This window comes from Rhinolophus sinicus, linkage group LG01 (genome assembly GCF_036562045.2).
Source record: "Rhinolophus sinicus isolate RSC01 linkage group LG01, ASM3656204v1, whole genome shotgun sequence".
Taxonomy (NCBI): domain Eukaryota; kingdom Metazoa; phylum Chordata; class Mammalia; order Chiroptera; family Rhinolophidae; genus Rhinolophus; species Rhinolophus sinicus.
In genome coordinates, this window is record NC_133751.1 from 192,429,264 (window position 1) to 192,446,290 (window position 17,027).

Below are 17,027 nucleotides of genomic sequence, written 5' to 3' on the forward strand. Positions count from 1 at the left end.
AGGCGACATCACCCTCAAATAGAGCAACGTGACCCTTGATGAAGAGTCTGCCATGATGAAACACATCAAGGCACCATGCAAAATACACACAGCAGGGCTGTGATCCTCCATTTTTCACATGGGGAAACTGAGTTCTGGGTAATAACGAGACTTGCCCAGGTCACAGAGGTGGTCACAGGCAGAGTTAGGACCATACCCAGGACCTCTGACTCTGGGCCATGGGTCCTGGAATCAAAAATTAGGGATGAGGTCACAGGAGGTGCTCTGTCCCCGGGGAGTGCTGTACTCAAGTGTACACAGAGCAGCAGGAGCTGGGGCACCACTCTTTGTCTTATGCCCAGTGGCCCATGCAAAGCACAGCCTGGCTCCTGCTGAGGCCCTGGCCCAGCAGCCGTGATGGTCTGGCCAGGGTGGCCGGAGAGCTGGGCTGTCCCAAGCCCTCACTGAGCACTTTATTGCAAAGACCTACGTGTCCACGGGAAACCTGGAAGTTAGTCTAGTTACCTCAGATGCTGTTACCAGCAGGTAAGGCCAAGGCTAGAAGCACCAGTTTGTCCATGCAAAAGTGGGAGCACTAGCTCATGCAGAAGGGGGGGGGGGGAAAGAGGGCGAAGGGAGGAGGGGGCAAGGAGAGAGAAGGGATGCAGTGAGAAAAGGAATGGGGACGGGGCAAGAGAATATGAAAGGGGGAGAAAGAACAGAAGAGGAAGAAGGAGTGAGGAGGAAATGGAAAAATGAGAGGAAGAAAGTGGTCAAAAGTTTAGAAGGAATAGCACATGAAAAAGGAGAGGAAGAGAGAAAAACTGAGCTATAACTCAGGTGAGGGCCAAGGAGCTATAAAGGGGGAAGGGGGGGGAGAGGAACCAACCAGAGAGGGAAGAAGATCGGAGCCGGTGGAGAGGAGGGTGCCGGTAGCTGACACTTTGCCCAATGCCCTGCAGTCTGGCGTTGTACGCTGCCCACCCCACCCCAGGGGAGCCGGCAGGGAGGGGAGGCAAGCAGGAAGGGAAGGGATGACACCAGGCAAGGAAGGCACCACGCCCATGGCACACGTGACAGATGGACATAGGACACACGAAGAACGAAAGGGACGCGGCATTAAACAAGACGAAACAAAACAAAAACAAAGAGAAAAATCAAGATTAGTTGATGTTTGGAGTCTTGGATCTGGCCACACACTGGAGGGAGGTTGGGGAGGGTGTCAGGCAAGAAAAGAGGGCAGATCCAGGGTCTCGCTTCTCCCGAGCGCCAGTGGACCTGCTGCTGTCCGGCAGGACTCCACGTCCCTCTAATTTCTAACCCCAGCGTGGAACCAAGAAGGTGCCAGCCTGGGACTAGATTTCAATCCTGTTGGCCACACGTCATCAGCATGGCCCCACCAGGTCTTCTCTCCTCTCACGGTCACCTGCCTCTCCCTGGATTCAGCCATAACTGCCGGTCTGAGCCCAAGGGTCATGACTCCTTAGCATCCAAGCATCCTTCAGCCCTTTGTTCTTCCATCACACCTACCTTAGTAATCCTCTTCTGTGGGAGCCACTTAGGGTTTTCTACTCCTGCCAAAAGCTGCTGAGTACCACTGAAAAGTCCCTAAAACGAGCCTCCCCAGATGCATTAGAAGGACCTGCTATGTCATTCTTTTATTCACCCTTGCAGACTCCCACGTCACCTTCACACACAGGGGCCTCCCAGCAGCCAGTATCCCCCTGGCCTGGCTTCCAGGGAATGACGCTCTTTTAGCTTTCCTTTACTTTGCTACAGCTCCATATCAGTTTCTTTGCTGGTTCTTCCCGCGTCTGCAACCACTGAATGTGTTTGGATGACACTCCAGGACTCACTCCTGGGACCTTTCCTCTACCTGTGCTCCCCCCCAGGTGACAGCATGCAGTGGCATGCGTTACATGACATCCCCCTAGTGACACCTCCCACATTTCTAAGCTCTAACCTCTCCCCTGAAATTCCGGATTCATATATCCCACCATCTTGGATGTTTTATGTGCCTCTCAAATCTAACATGGCGAAAGTCACACTTCTGATATCCCCTCTAAGCCGGCTCTTCTCACATTTGCACATTTGTACCCATCTCCACAAATAGCAACTCCATCCTTTAGTTGCTCAGGTCAAACACCTTCACTTTTTCTTTCTCTCACATCCATGTCTAGTCTGTCTATAAATCTTGATGGTTCCACCTCCAAAACGTCTGCAATCTGAGCACTTCTCACTATCACCACACATACCGTCCTGGTCCATATCAGCAGCCTCCTAACTGGTCTTCCTCCTTCCATCCAGGCCACATTGATCCTTTTAGAACAAGTCAGATGAAGTCACTCCTCTGCCCAAATCCTTCCCAAGGCTACTCACACCACACCAAGTAAAAGACCAGGTAGATTGTTGCAATCACCTGTAAGGCCCATGTAAGCTGGCCCCCATTCCCATCACCTCTCTGACTTCGTGTCCCCCTATACTCCCCATGTCAGGTATACTCCTGCTTCAGGGCCTTTGCACGTGCTGTTCCACCTGGCACACTCTCTCACTACCCAGAGAAGCCTTCCCTGACCATCCTATGTAAAGTGCAACCATCCACCCACCCTCACTGGCACTTCACTGCTTTATTTTATCTCTATGGCACTTATCACCCATCTGACATGTTATGTATGTATTTGCTTGTTTGTTTATTGTCTATTTCCACCATGAAGGCAAAGATTTTTACCTCTTTGGTTGACCACTGTTTTTCCAGAGCCTAGACTAGCAGATAGCCCAGATTAAGGGCTCGAGCTGAATGATCAGATGGGCCTTGCTCTCATCTCCTATTTCCATGATAGAATGCAAAAACTGGGTTCTCAATTTAAGTTCCCAAAGCTTGACACCAGCATCTCCCTATATCTGTATCTATCCTTTATTATTTCATGAAGAGGTATCTCACTGTCCGGTTGAGCCTAAATTATCCACCTAGGCTCCTCAGCCTATCCCCACTTGCCTCCTTAGAGACTTCATTCTACCAATTTATTTCTCTCTCTCATATCTTTTTCTTCTCCCTCTGCTCTCCATATTCAACCTCTCTCCTTCCCCTAAAAACATCCTTATGGTTCCCATATTTACCAAAAAAAAAAAAAATTTTTTTTCTCAATATCTTGCTACCCTCTTTAGCTACCATCTTCTCTCCTTTTAGCACAAAACCACTCAAAAGAGTAGTTGACATGCCATCTGCACTCCCTCTCCACTCGCTCTTCAATCGCTCAGTCTGGCTTCTGTCACCATCACGCTACTGAAAATATGCCTTTGAGAATCACTGGGACCACCTAATTGGCAAGCCCAATGCATTTTTCTCAATCCTCATGGCCTCTCCACAGTGACGTTGCTAACCCCCCACCTTCCCCCTGGAAACCTTCTCCTATCCTGACTTCTGTGATGACCCACGGTCCTGAGCATTCATTCATAGTCCCCTGTACAGCCTCCATTCCCCTCCTGACTAACTGGCCTAAGTTCTTTTCTCCCCATGCCCTCTGACATAGAGAGCTCATCTATGCCCAAAGCTTTAAACTTCACCTTTGTGAGGATGACCCCAAAATCTATAGCTCCTTCTACTCTTTCAAGCTCCAATTCTGGGTGTTCAATTGCCTTCCATACATCTCCACCTGGAGGCTCCATCATCACCTCAAACTTGACATAGCTAACCCTGAGGTCTTCATCTTACACCAAACTTGCTCTTCCTCCCAATTCCCAGCTTGTTCATGGGACCATCATTCTGCTTCTCTGCATGGAGCCTCAGAACCATCTGTGATGTCCCGCCTCCCTCACCCACTACATCCAATCAGTTTGTAAACACCCACCACGTGCACAGCATCCTCGGCATCCCTCTCTTCTTTTTCATTTCCATGGTCAGCACCCTAATCCAGTCCACGTCACCTAGACTATCTAATAAGCTCCTACATCTCCGGCTCAAAGTCACTCCCATTTAGCATCCTTCCTGCCCACACCCACCAGGTAAATCTTCCTAAGCTACAGCTTGGCATACTCTCCTGACTAAAACACAGAAACGGCTTCCTGCATTGCTGCTAGGTAAGATTTAAGCTCCTTAGTCTGGCATTTAAGGCCAACCCGAGGCAGGTCACAGGCTACCTTTCTTGACTCTCTCACACACAATCTATATGCTCTCAGTCTACTCTATTCTTCAAACATTTGTATGCTTTCCTGTCTTCACGACGAACTCTCTCTGTCTCCAATGACCCCATTCACTTTCAAAATCCTACCCATTGTCCAAGGCTCTGGTTAAAACCTACACTCAATACAGAGCCCCTCTAATCTCTCTAGCTGATAGTAATATCTCCTTTTTCCTCGCAGGACTTTCTGCATACCTCCCTTATTATGAATGACTTCATTTTAAAGTTCCAGTTCTTTTTCCCCCCTTACTAAACTCTAGATTCCTTAAGGATAAGATCCAAATCTTATTTCTAACATGGATCAAAATTTCTCCCTCTAGAGATATCTGAGATCAGTCCAGTCACAGAATCAGGAGGGTAAGATAACTTGACTGGAATCACCAACTCTGACTCTTATTTCTTTTTCTTGTCTTATTGCACTGGCTAGGACATCCAATACAACGTTAAATGGGAGTGGTGATAGCAGGTATCGTTATTTTGTCCCTGGCTATAATAGGGATGTTTCTAATGTTTCACAAGAAAGTATGATGTGTGCTACAGGTTTCTGGTACCTACCCTTTATCAAGTTAAGAAAACTCCCCCTACATTCTCTGTGATCTAAGCTGAAATAAAATATAAGTGGGGGTTGAATCAAAGCGGAATGTACCAGGGAGATGGTACTGAGGTATGAAGGGCAGCCAAGGAGAAAAAGGCAGATCCAAGAGAGAAAAGCCAGGAGAAACGAGATCAAGTTGACAGCCATGAAGGGGCTCTCCCTCATGTTATAGCTTATGTTCCAGCTGCTTGCAGAAGCATGTAGAATGAGCAGAAAGAGGTGGTGCTGGAAGTCTATCCTCCCTGGCTCCTAGACTATTCTGCACATCGATCCTGCCTATATGCCTTTATCTCCATAAGCAATGCAGACACACTGAAGGGCTACTAAAGAAGCTGTGCGAGCAGAACCTGCTGACATAAGAAATACTGTTCATGACAGGACATGGACCAAAGAAGCCCCTTTGTAGCCCTGGAAACCAAATATATCTGTCCCCTCTATACATCTCATCCCTTCTCCTGACTGAGTCACTCGCAGTTGGTGGAGGAGATGGGAGCAGAGATGTGCCAACAATATCACCCCCTTCCTATGGGGAAAGTGACTTCTTGGCAGCCAAAGACTGAGCAGCTATAGGATATGGAGGTTGATAGTCAAGACCGTGGAAGCTAGTAGGAGAAAAAAGGCTGAGGGGAGATGCGCTACAAGATGGACATGCTTCCTGGACCATTCAGGTATGGCTTCCTCTTGAGTAAGCTCCAGGAGAGCTATACAAAAGGGTTTTAGTAAGGGGAGGAAATCCATCCTGCTCCCCAGAGAAAAGGTTCCTGGATCCTGCCTATCATTAGGCTAGAGGGTCACTATTCCTCAGGCCACCACCCAACTCTATAAAATATGAGAGGACCCCATTCCTCTGCCTTCAACAAAACCAAGAAAGAAAGCATCTCTTCTGACAAAGAAGTAGGGGAGCCCAGATGTGGGAGAAAGCAGAAGACAGTAGCCCCATTTGGACCACCCCATGGAGCCTTTCTTTCATGCCTAGGGTTCCTGTGTTTTGATCAAAGGTAAAAACAATGATGTGCTGCTACTCCAGCTCTCCAGGAGCGATTAAGCCCTGATTGCCAGTTTCCATGGTGGAAATACTTCCATTATGACCAATTTCAAGTTACCGATAGTTGGACTGGGGACTGTGCTCTGCTCTGAGGAACAGGAGCAGGACGTCCATGCCCCCAAACCCAGGTCCAGGGCCCAGTCCAACAGCCAGCTGGCCTACCCCCGCCACTTCTCCAAACCAACGTCCATTCTCAGGGAGGGAGTCTCCCTCCCTCCATGCAGCTGGCATGGTGACTCAGCTTCCCCTAAATTTAGGGAAAGGAGTGGAGGGAAAAGTCAGCTGCCCAGACTTTTCTTCTCCGCCCTGAGCTTCCACCACCCTGTTTGCTGAGGACCTTGGCACAACCCCCACCCCCAGCACCAGTCTCTGGGGCACCCCTGCCTGGGCTTTACCTCACAACAAAACAAAACCATAGAATTTCCTGCCCAGTTTGGCTGCCCCAGTGAAATGGTCATAGGCTTAGGCCAGTGGGAAGGAAGGGAACCCTTCCTGTCACTCCCAACATGGCCCTGCACACTCTGCCATTTCTTGCCTTTATTTCCCCATGAAGCTTTTCTGGTTGCTCCACAATATCTCCTCTCTCCAGAAAGACAAGCACATTCATGTTCTGATAGGAAATGAAGCTTCATTCTCAGTGACTGCTTCCCATACAAAGCTGGTCCTAAAGGAAGGACTAACAGGATAGCTGGACAAGAAGGGGGATCTTGGGCTCCCCAGAAACAGAGAAATATCCTCAAAGGACCCAGCAGGGTTGAACACTCAGATGGTTAAACACTCAGATGGAGCTCAAGGGCTTCAGGATACCCTCTGAGGCTTCATTACGCCCCTGGGAAAGCCCAAGAGGGAATTCAAGTCTATAGAGATCTCCTTCCAGCCTTCTCCATGCTTTCCCCCAAAAAACTAAAATCTGAGGACAGAGAGCAGAGCAGGCAGTTGCAGAGAGCATCTCCTCTCTGCCTAGAAAATCTATACTCTAGCCCCAAAGTCACCACCTCTAGGAAGTTTTCCCTGATTATCCCAGGTGGTAAGCCTTGATTTCCCCAGGCTCTGGGGCTTTGGTCCCCATCTCTATTGTATAATAACACACATTGCACTCTGTTGGAATTACGTCTGTGTACCTGTCCCCTCACTAGACTATAAGATCCTTGAGGACAGGAACTTAATGCCTACCTTAGAGCCTAACAGACAATGAATGCAGGAAGAGATGGCTAGTGGGTGGGTTCCTGACAGCCTCTTCTCTAGGCTAAAGCAGTGTCTGCTGAGGTGTGATGGCTGTGCCTACACCTCCCTCCATCAAAACCAACCAAGAACAAAGAGGGAAGATGCTGAGGGAGGGGATATCCAGCACTGATGGTCCCTGAGGTTCTTACCTGCTACCCGGTGGGCCACCAAGCCTTCCAGGTTCAAGGGCTCCTCCTCTGGAGTTCGGGATGGATCTGAAGTCACCTCCTTTGGTGGGAGCTGAGGCTGAGCAGTGAGACCAGGGAGAGAGGCTGGGGGCTGCTGAGGCCCTGGAGGGCTGTGGGGGGTTGGAAGGAAGGCGGGAGAGGAAGAAGAGGAGGCTGGGCTCTTTGGATGGTAACTCTGGTTGGGCCCAGCCAGACACAGCTGATAATCATAAGGTGAGTAAGGCCTGCCAGGAGGGACAGACTCCAGGCGGGCCCGTGGGGCTGCCTCAGGGGTTCCCAAGGAATGCCCCCTGGGGATGTAGCCAGATCGGGACTGGGTCAGTGGATGGGACTGGAAGGACGAGCCGGAGAGGGGCTGGGAGGAGAGTGGGGAAGCCCCTGGCCAGGCCCCTGGGACACTCTGGGATTTGTGCAGAGGGGTGGCGGCCGCAGCCGGCTCCAAATCCAGCATCAGCATGTTGAGCGTTTCGATGGACTGCTCGATCTCCTGCTGGGAGGCTGCCCTTGGGAACTCAGGGAGGCCAGGCAGGGGGGTCTCTGCCAACGGCTGGGGACTAGGCCTGCTGAGCCCGAGACCCTCCAAGTGGGCTCTTTCCTGCTGGCGAGGAGGAGGGCAAGGCTGCTGCTGTTGCTGCTGCTGCTGTTGCTGCTGCCAGGAATTGAGGCCCCTCTGCACAGCCTCCCGGCTGCTTCCCCCACGGGCTGGAGCTGGGGGCAACTGGGGCTCGGTTTCCGGAAAGGACTGAGAGCGGAACATACTGCTGGGGTCATGGCCATAGTGGGAGGCGGTCACTGGCTGTGGCCAGGCTGTGTGGGGGCCCTCCCTCGGGTAGCCAGCTAAAGCTTCCTGTGCGGAGCAGGAGGGCCGCATGGGGGCTGTGTGGCCAGCGTGGGCAGGCACTGCCCGGCTGGCAGACGCGTAAGGGTAGCCCCCGCCATTGACCATAGGTTCCACAGGGTAGGGCTTGTCCAGACCATTGGTCAGTGGGGACAGGGCCTCCGGGTAGCCGCCCTCACTGGTGTTGGTGATCCCGTCCAAGGAGGACAGCGTGCCCATGCTGCCCACACTGTGCCCGTCCTGGTTGGGCAGCTCATCGTCCAGGATGTCTGTCTCCCGCTCCGATGCCAAGGCACTGCCGTTGACGTGAACCTGGGCTGGGACAACATGGCGGCCCGAGGAGGGTGCAGCAGCGCCCCCTGCTGGGCGGGACCGGAGATGCTGGGTGTGGTACATGACTCCTGGCTTCTCTCGCTCTAAGCCGAAGCCACTGAGCAGGCGGTCCAGCTCCCGCTTCTCCTCAGGACTCAGGGCAGCAGGCGCACTGGCGGGCCCAGGGGCAGGCTCATCGGTCTTGTCTGTCTTGGTGGAGGCTGTGGAGTTGCCCGAGTCGCTGCTCACAGAGAGGGTGTGTTCCACATGGTTGGGGGTGGCCGACAGGGCAGGACGCGTGGCACTGACGGCCCCAGTGCTGCCATGCAGGGAGTCCTTCTTCTTCACCTTGGCATACAGGCTCCCGTCCAGTGGCCCCTGGGTATGTCCCACAACCTCTGCAAGGGAGAGAGCAACAGACAGCAGATGTCAGTGGGAAACAGGGACACATTTTATTTTCCTGAGGGAAGGAGTAAGAGCTTCCATTCCCTGGATCCTAAAACCTCCTCTCAGCACCCTGAGATAGAGCTGAGGTGGCAGAAAGGCAAAAAGACTAAAGGACCCCCTACCCCAGGCTTTTGGGCAGAACCCATCCCAACACCCAGCTTCAGAGCCAGGCAACAGAGCCTAAGATTGGGCAGGAGGTCCTGGGGGCCAAGATGTTCCAGTCCAAAGCCTGCCTCTGACATTTCACTAGGTCCTACGAGTGCTGGGCCAAGATGGGGTTCAGCAAAGCCAGCAGGGCCCATGTCAAACGGGACACACTTTTGCTCTGAATGCTGGAGCCCATGGGAACTTTGGAAAGGGGGTTCAGGGGCCGGGGGAAGCTTATTAGAGATCAAGAACAAAAAGCAGAGGTTTACATCAGGGACAGGTGTGCCCTGTGTCATTTTATCTACAGACAGCTCTGAGGGCCGCGTGAGCAATACTTTCTCTGAAAGGAAAAAGTGAGTGCTGGGTGGCTTGAGGCCAAAGGGCTGACTCAGGAACGAAGAACTTCCCCACCCAGAGGAACTCAGTGATTTCACACCCTGTACAGTCAGCAGCCCAGCCCCTAGCCCAACTCACACACACACACACACACACACACACACACACACACAAATCTTGACATAAAGAAGTCCAGAAATACACATGCCAATCAGTAATCCCCCAAATCAAACACCCAGAATTCACCCAAATCAAACGTCCTGGTGCACTCTTGGGGTACACCAGATAGGTGTCCCCAGTCAGAAAGTGTGGATATGAATATGTTAATACAATAATAATAATAATATAATAGTTAACATGCAGCGAGCACCTATTATGCACCAAACCCTTTGCTATGCACTTTACACATATATTATTTCTAATCCTGAGTTAGGGAGTATTATGCCTATTGTAAAGATGGAAAACCTGAAGTTCTGAGAGGTGAAACCATTTATTTGCCGATACATAGCACTTGGTTAAGCTGGGGTTTTAAATCAGAACTAATTTAAGACTTAATTAAAACTAGATTAAAATCAAAACTAATTTAAAATCGGAACTACTCAATCAGAACTTCAAAGAGCACACAATTGTTATTATTCTATGCTGACTCTAATAGCTCACACACATACACACACAATGGAATGAACACATAAAAGGCAGCAATGTCCCAAAATAAATACTTAAAATTTAAAGCCACAAACATTTCAGAAAATACAAGCTCCTACGAGGCCCAAGGATCAGCCCTCAGGCCAGAAGTGGCAGCCTCTAAAAATAAACACTCATACAGAAGCCCACGGCCAAAAACAAGTGATCAGACAACCACAAAACAGGAACATCCTGCTGGGCACACACACACACACAAACCACAGGCCAACCAAATGACATCACCATCGAGCCAGCGCGAGGAGAGATGCCCGACAGGGCACATCGTCCACCCACTCATACCCCGGGGGCTCTGCCCATTCGCTTAACTCTCCAGAACCATCTCTCTGCCCCCAGTTTTCCCTCGGGCTTTGGGACCTCAGCCAGCGGCAGAACCTAAGTGACATTGGGCCAGAATTTTGCCACAGTGGCCCAGAGTTCTCAGAAATGGGGCTGGTCTGAACGGGAAAGGTGCTTTGGCTGAGATAGGCCTGAATCTCCAATAGCCTGCGCCTTACGTCAGGACCCCTGAAGGCTGCTAAGAGGCAGCTGCAGGCATAGCTGCCTCTCCCCACTCACCTATGAGCATCCCTAAAGGGTCGACATTGGCAGATGACAAAGCCTGCCCCTCACACCTGTCCCTCCAAAGAACTAGATGCGTTGGGACACAAAAGAGAAGAGACACCAGCTGACTGTTTCCAGGGGGAAAAAGTATTAAGGACGGGAGCCTCTCATCCACTCAGATTTCTGAGGAGGGTTCTCAGGAGATGGGTCCCTCACACCAGTTAGTGGGAGTCTGAAGAGCTGTCTTTCCTTCTTACCGTGCCTGGAAAGCTGCTGGCCCTGGAGAAAGCAGGCCCATTCCCGGGTCCTGGCCCCACTCGGCAGCCCACATCACGAGATGCCAGAGTTCCTCCCAGGCCGGGGATCTCCTCCATACCCTGCACCCCTAATCTCCCAAGTCCATGCTCATATGGCCTGGGAAGTGGGGAGAGCAGCAAGCAAAGGGTGCAGTGTCCTACAGCCCCCCATTTACACTTACACAGAAGGCGATGAGAAGCACTGGGTGTAAATCTGAGAGTACGCTCTCCTTCTGGGAGAAAGCACCCACTCTGGCACCTCACTTGGGTTCATAAAAGAAAAGCTTTTGGCAAAAGAGCTAAGAAAGCATCCCCAAGGCCAAGAGGGAGAATTCACACTGATCCCCACCACCTGATATCCTAGCCCTTCATTGATTTTAAAAACGTCAATATTAAACTGGTTCTGCAGTGTAATTTAACCCCGCATGGGCAACAGTTAGCAGCAACAGCAGGAATGGTAACTGCCAGGCCACGAAGGATTAGTAAGAAAATCGAAGAAGTGTAAATTGTGTAATTAAATCCTGTTTGCTCAATACAAATGGAAATTCTATTTCTGTCCTCAAAAGAAGAACCCAGCTGCTCCTGACCGCCCAGTGCCGGCCACATGCTCCAGGCTGTTCTGCAACCTTCACTGCTTGGCTTCCTTGGCATATCAAGGGGAGAAAGAGGACACCCAGGCCCATCCCAGGTCTATGCAGCCTGCCTGAGGGTTCTGCTGAAACCCCAGCAAATTGCCAGAACCTGCGGGGCACTACCCCTGCTCCTCCTCTCAGAGTTGAAGGTAAGTGACCCCCTCTGTTAAGTCCCCCCCCCGTTATTCCCTCCCCCTACCTGCTGCCCCCACACCGGTGCACATTCCTTCTCCCCATCTACCACAGCCACATTAAGAGCTATTTACCGGGACCACAAAAAGCCGGAACACAAGGTCTGTTTCAATCTATTAAAGCAGGAAGGACAAAAGAGAGAGGCCGGTAGAGCAAGAAAGAGTGAGATAGAGTGCAGAAGGAAGAGGGGGGCTCAGAGGGGGTGAGGACTCTTGAACCCTGGGCCACCACTAGATCCATCCCGAAGTCCCAGCAGCCTCCAGGGGATGGCCAGTTCAGGTAAAACCATCTCAGGTGAGATGGAGCTGGACACCCAGTGGGAGAGGGGGCGGCGGGTAGACGGAGGAACCTGCCTGTTTGGGGCTGTGGGTACTGGCATGGATGACATTGGAATAGAAGGATAAACTGCAGGGGAAACACAAGTTACAGAGAGGCCAGGGTGGCGAGCTCCCAGGTCCCAAGCCTGGGCCGGCCTGGACGTCCTGTCTCATGGGCTGTCTCCCTGCCCCCTTCTCTAAGGAAGTTGAGAAGCCCACGGTCTCTTCAAGACCCCACTTGCTTTGTCTGCATATGTCTCCTCGCTCTTCCCAGCAGCTGCTCCAAGCCCTGGACTCCACCCTTGACACTGAGTTTGATTGCACCAAGGGGCCCTAATCCAGATGTGCGAGTCATGCTTTTGGAAAGCTCTGAGGAAAATCCCCAGCTGACTTGGAGGCGGACCTGGTCCCCAGGCTTCACAGCACAGACCAGGATGCAGGAAAGGAAAGCTGCATCCAGCCCACACACTTGAAAAAAAAAAAAAAAAGAAAAAGAAAGAAACATGGGATGCTAAGATAATTTCTGTTTAGGGCAGTTGTTTTCTAATTTTGATGGTCATAAGCATCTCCTCTGGGGATTGTTAAAAATGTAGATTCTGGGGTCCTATGTCCAAAGATTTTCACTCATAGGTCTGGGGTGAGGCCAAGAATCAGTACCTTAACTAACTCTCTGTGTTCTGGCGCATACCTAGGAGGGTAACACCTTGACAACCCTGATCCAGATGGCCAGCATGTTGAGCTCTGAGGTTAAGGACCCCCACTTCTGTTTATAACGTCAAGTGTGATGATTTCATTTAATTTAGAGGTCAGGACAGACAGCCCCGCCATGAAGAATAATGGTACAATTTGGTTGACTGCAAGAAAGAAGTCTCCTTTGGCGATGAGGCAACGAGGAGAGACCCCTCCCAGTCCCAACAGCAGGCCTGTTTTGAACAGTGACTGATTTATTAAGGTTTGCAGGATGGGGCCCTTCATGATTAAAAAGTCCTTTGAGTCCACGTCCAGCAGAATAACAATTCATTAAAATACATTACCCAGAGCAGTGATGACCAATCATCGTGGAGGAAAATCAATTCAGTGCCAATAGGAAGAGGCACCGTGCCCACTGCAACAGGCAGTTTGGAGGCAGACAGAGGCCCCGGCAGGGCAGGAGGGAATCCAACTCCTTAAATGTGGGAATAGGGCATCAAAGGCCATGGGTGTCTGCGAGGTAGGTGAACTTTGACAAGCACTGAGTCTTGGCCAAGAGGCAGCCAAGAGAGCAAGTTTTGGACATGCTAATCCTTTCACCACAGACTCTCCCCCAACAATGGAGGGAGCCAGGCTGGGGCTAGAGCTGGGGCTGGTGAGAGGCAACATGGGAGGCAGAGGACGGGGCTGGTTACCAGAGAGGCCACAGGGGTGTGCTTCTAGAGAGGAGACAGAGAGGAGGCGCTCCCTCCTTCCTCACCCCTAAGCCAGACACACCCATTACTCAGAAGGATGGTCTCCATCTTAATGGCCAACTCAGCTTGCATCAACCGCTTAACCACGCAGAGCCTGGACACACAGAGATTCGAATGCATACTTGCAGATTTGCTGAGTGATAGGATATAGGATTCAGGAGTGAAGTACCTTGAGCTAAGCCTGGAACATCCTCCTCTCTCCATTTCAACAGCTCTCATCACCCAGAGTAAAGCCTCATACCCTCCTGCTGGGCACTCCAGACCTTTTATCATCTGGCCCCTGCCTGCCTTTTGACGCTACACCTTCACTATCCTTAATACGCCAAATAACCCACACACACACATTCTACTCTTACTATTTGTATGCTCTTTCCTAATCTGTGCCTCACACATGCTGTTCCCTCTCCTGAAAGGCCCTTTCTCACCCTGCCCCCAGAACCCCTAATCTCCCTACCAAACTTCTTCCTCTTCCTTCAGGCTCACTTTGAACTTCTCTGGGAGGACTCCCTTGGCCTAACCCCTTTCCTACAATCCTCCAGACCGATAAACCTCTTCCGCGTCCCCACTGCCCCTTGTAGATGTAGATGTCTGATCACCCCCTGGACAGTCCCTGTTTCTCTTCCCCACTAAGCTAAGTGCTCCTTGAGCAAAGGTCTGTGTTTCTCTCCCCCCCCCCCCCAGTGCCCAGATGGTTCCATTTACAATGTGGTCTAAGTGAATAGTGCCCCTTGGAGTTCAATGCATAACCAGCCTGGCTATACAGAATGACCCTACAGAGCGCAGTGCCTGGCCCACATTAGGTGTTCCATAAATGCTTCTTGCATTACATTAAATAGCCCAGAAAGTTTCATAGTGTCTTGTCAGCTACTGAGATATTCTTCTTCTATTGCCACCCAGAGAAGTGAAAAATCAGAGGTTCAAGGTGGACCACAAGCTTCTCCCAAAGGGAAGAGAAAAGAGATGCACTGCAGCCAAAATATCATGGAGAAGGGTATTTTACAGAGTTAGTAGCACGGACTGGGCACAGTGAAAGTCCCTATAAACTGGCTGAGCCAGAGCCTACCCCATGGCAGTCCCTACAGATTCCCCAGCCACACGCCACTCCAGTGGACTTTAACTCTCTTATAGGCCAAGGACCCCTTGAGATAGCTGATGAAAGCCTAGATTAATTTCCTTTAAAAAATACACAAACACAAATTTTGCACATAATTTCAGGGGGTTGACGGACACCTCAAAGTCCTTAAATTAAGATGTACACATCTAATAATGCTTCTTCTGGAGAATCCCTCTCTGTCACCCAGGACTTCAGAAGAATGTCAGGATCCATCCAAGAGAAATGGGAGAACAGAAAGGAAAACCTTCCAGCTGGAAGAGCCTGAGAAGGGGCCCAGCCCAGAGCAACCCACTGGGTTTTAACCAGCCCAGGGGAGGTGTGGTGTGAAGGGGGAGTAAAGCTAGAGACAGCTATGGGGAACCTCAGCCCCATGACTCAAGCATGACCTGGGCTTCTCCTGAGACACCCTGGCAATGGCGGCAGGGACCTCCTGTGGCCCAATCTGTGACAGTCCTGGTCTCCACCCATGCGGACCTCCCAACCCACAGCCATGCAGGGACTGAGGCAACCCTTTGTTCCTGCAGCTTGCAGAGAGTTTTAGAACTTCTTTAAATGGGAATGGGCTTCCTGAGAGGCTCTGAAGATTACCAGAATTACGGGTGGAAGAGAAGTCCCAAGTCTCTGAAAAGGAACCACACAGAGGAGTCATGGCCTCTGAGGGGCAAAGAGGGCAGGAGACAGGTGCAGCCCAAGGCACTTGGTTCACAATGGGAAGTGCCCACCAATGCCACACTGACCAGTATGGGCCTCGGGCCCTGTGGGCAGGGACAGATGAGCCCAGGCTTGGCAAACACACCTGTCTTTCTTCCTGTTGAACAGCACTCAGAGGGAACCCACTGTGTTTTCAGAGCGTGGACAGAACAAGATTTTTCTCAGGGCTACTCTCAATCTTTTCACAGGTGGCTCTGTCCCCTGTAGAAGTGACATCGCCAGTGTCACCCACAACCCTGCCTCGGTGGGCCTAGGGAGGGTAAGCGGCAAGTGTCCTACCGCTGGCTACCTCTATCATTCTGCCAAGACCAAGAAACAAAGAGGGAGGCACGAGGACCAATGTCCAAATGGAACGCAGTCTGAATTTCAGCCTGTGGGCCTTGCAGATGGAGCAAGCCAGCACCACTGAAATGGAAATGAAAAACAGAACCCCTCCCACTGGCACCTCCGGGCCCTCTGGGCAACAGAACTAAGATCTGAGAGGGCCCGGGAAGTCAGCTGAGCCAAGAGTATTTTAAAAGCCATGGGATTTTTAAAGCTGAAGTATCTTAAGGGGTCAGTTCATCCACTGCCTACCCCTCATATTACAGGAGGACAGTGAAGATAAGGGGCCTCCCAACCAAGGTGACCCAGCACAGAGGTGCAAAGACTCATCTTCCTGCCTCCAAGTTCAGTGCTCTCCCCTCTTCAAGGTGAAGGTCACTGGAGGAGTCTGGGAGAGGGGGACTCTCCAACCACGGCTGCAAACCTCACAATATAATATACGGGACTTCAGCCAAGCAATGATGATGGATGTGTCCCAGGCCCTGCTCAGGAAGGACCCACAATACTTTACACAGATACCATCTTCTTTGAATTTCTCCAGAGAGCGGGACCTTTATTTCAGACCCAAGGGACCAGGGCCTGGAGGGTGAGTGACCTGCCCAAGTCACCCGACAGCCCACGACCTTGCAGGGCCAGCCTCCTGGCCGTCAGCTCCCATGCCGGGCACTCCAACCAGAGGCTGACACTCCCACTCCCCGCCTCGGCCTGTCCGGGCACCAGATATCACAGACACTCAGGACAGTAAAAATAGCTCTGAGCCCACAACAACTGAAGTCCTTCTCTGCCAGGCCAGGGCGCCCGCCTGGACACTCAGAAATCCCTGGCCAGGGGATGGCAGAGCCGCCAAGAGCCGCGCCAAAGTTGGGAGAAAGCCATGATTGGGAGCCCACAGGAGGCTGGCGGGGGAATGGTCAGTACAGGGGGTGCCACAAAGCTCAAACCACAGAAGTTGGCGGGGGAACGTCCTGAATAAACATCCCGCTAGGAATGTTACAGGGGTGTCCTTGCCTCCACCACGTTCCCTCTGCCCACCCCATTCTCATCCATCATGAACCATTACCCCAAAAGAATGAGGCTAACTGAGACACACTGCCCCCCACAAACTCAGTCACCCCTCAGACCTGAGTTGGCAGCGCTTACATGTCCCAGGGCAGCAAGTCCTGGCAGGAAGCAGCTATGTCCGCTGCGTCCACCTCCACAGGCAGTGCCTGTGGCCACAGCCCAGCACAGCAGCAAGCCCTTTCCCGGTCCACGGCAATCCAGGACACAGAAGCCTCCACCACGCTCTCCCTAGACCCAACAGACAGCCACACAAGGACACACACAGGCAAGAGACAGCTGCCCCGCAGACACTTACCCTCTGGACAGACAGGGAGAAATGGGAGGGGAAAGAACCACTCTGATTTGATCTCTGCTCCTTGTGCCTCAAGTTTCAAATCATTCCTACATGGCTGCAGCTCCC

General features: G+C 51.6%; 1 protein-coding gene across 27 annotated transcripts in view; it reads right to left on the bottom strand.

The window, feature by feature from the left end:
* Positions 1-17,027, bottom strand: part of TNS1 (tensin 1) — a 222,287-nt gene that overhangs the window by 37,636 nt on the left and 167,624 nt on the right. For 16 of the 27 annotated variants that reach the window (XM_019717741.2, XM_074312991.1, XM_074312995.1 and 13 more), the window contains 2 exons: positions 7,171-8,757; positions 869-955 (listed from right to left, as the gene is read on the bottom strand). In XM_019717741.2, the coding sequence (XP_019573300.2) occupies positions 869-955; positions 7,171-8,757 (1,674 nt within the window). The remainder of the gene's footprint in view (positions 1-868; positions 956-7,170; positions 8,758-17,027) is intronic. The other 11 variants (XM_074313006.1, XM_019717743.2, XM_074313042.1 and 8 more) reach the window with 1 other exon arrangement.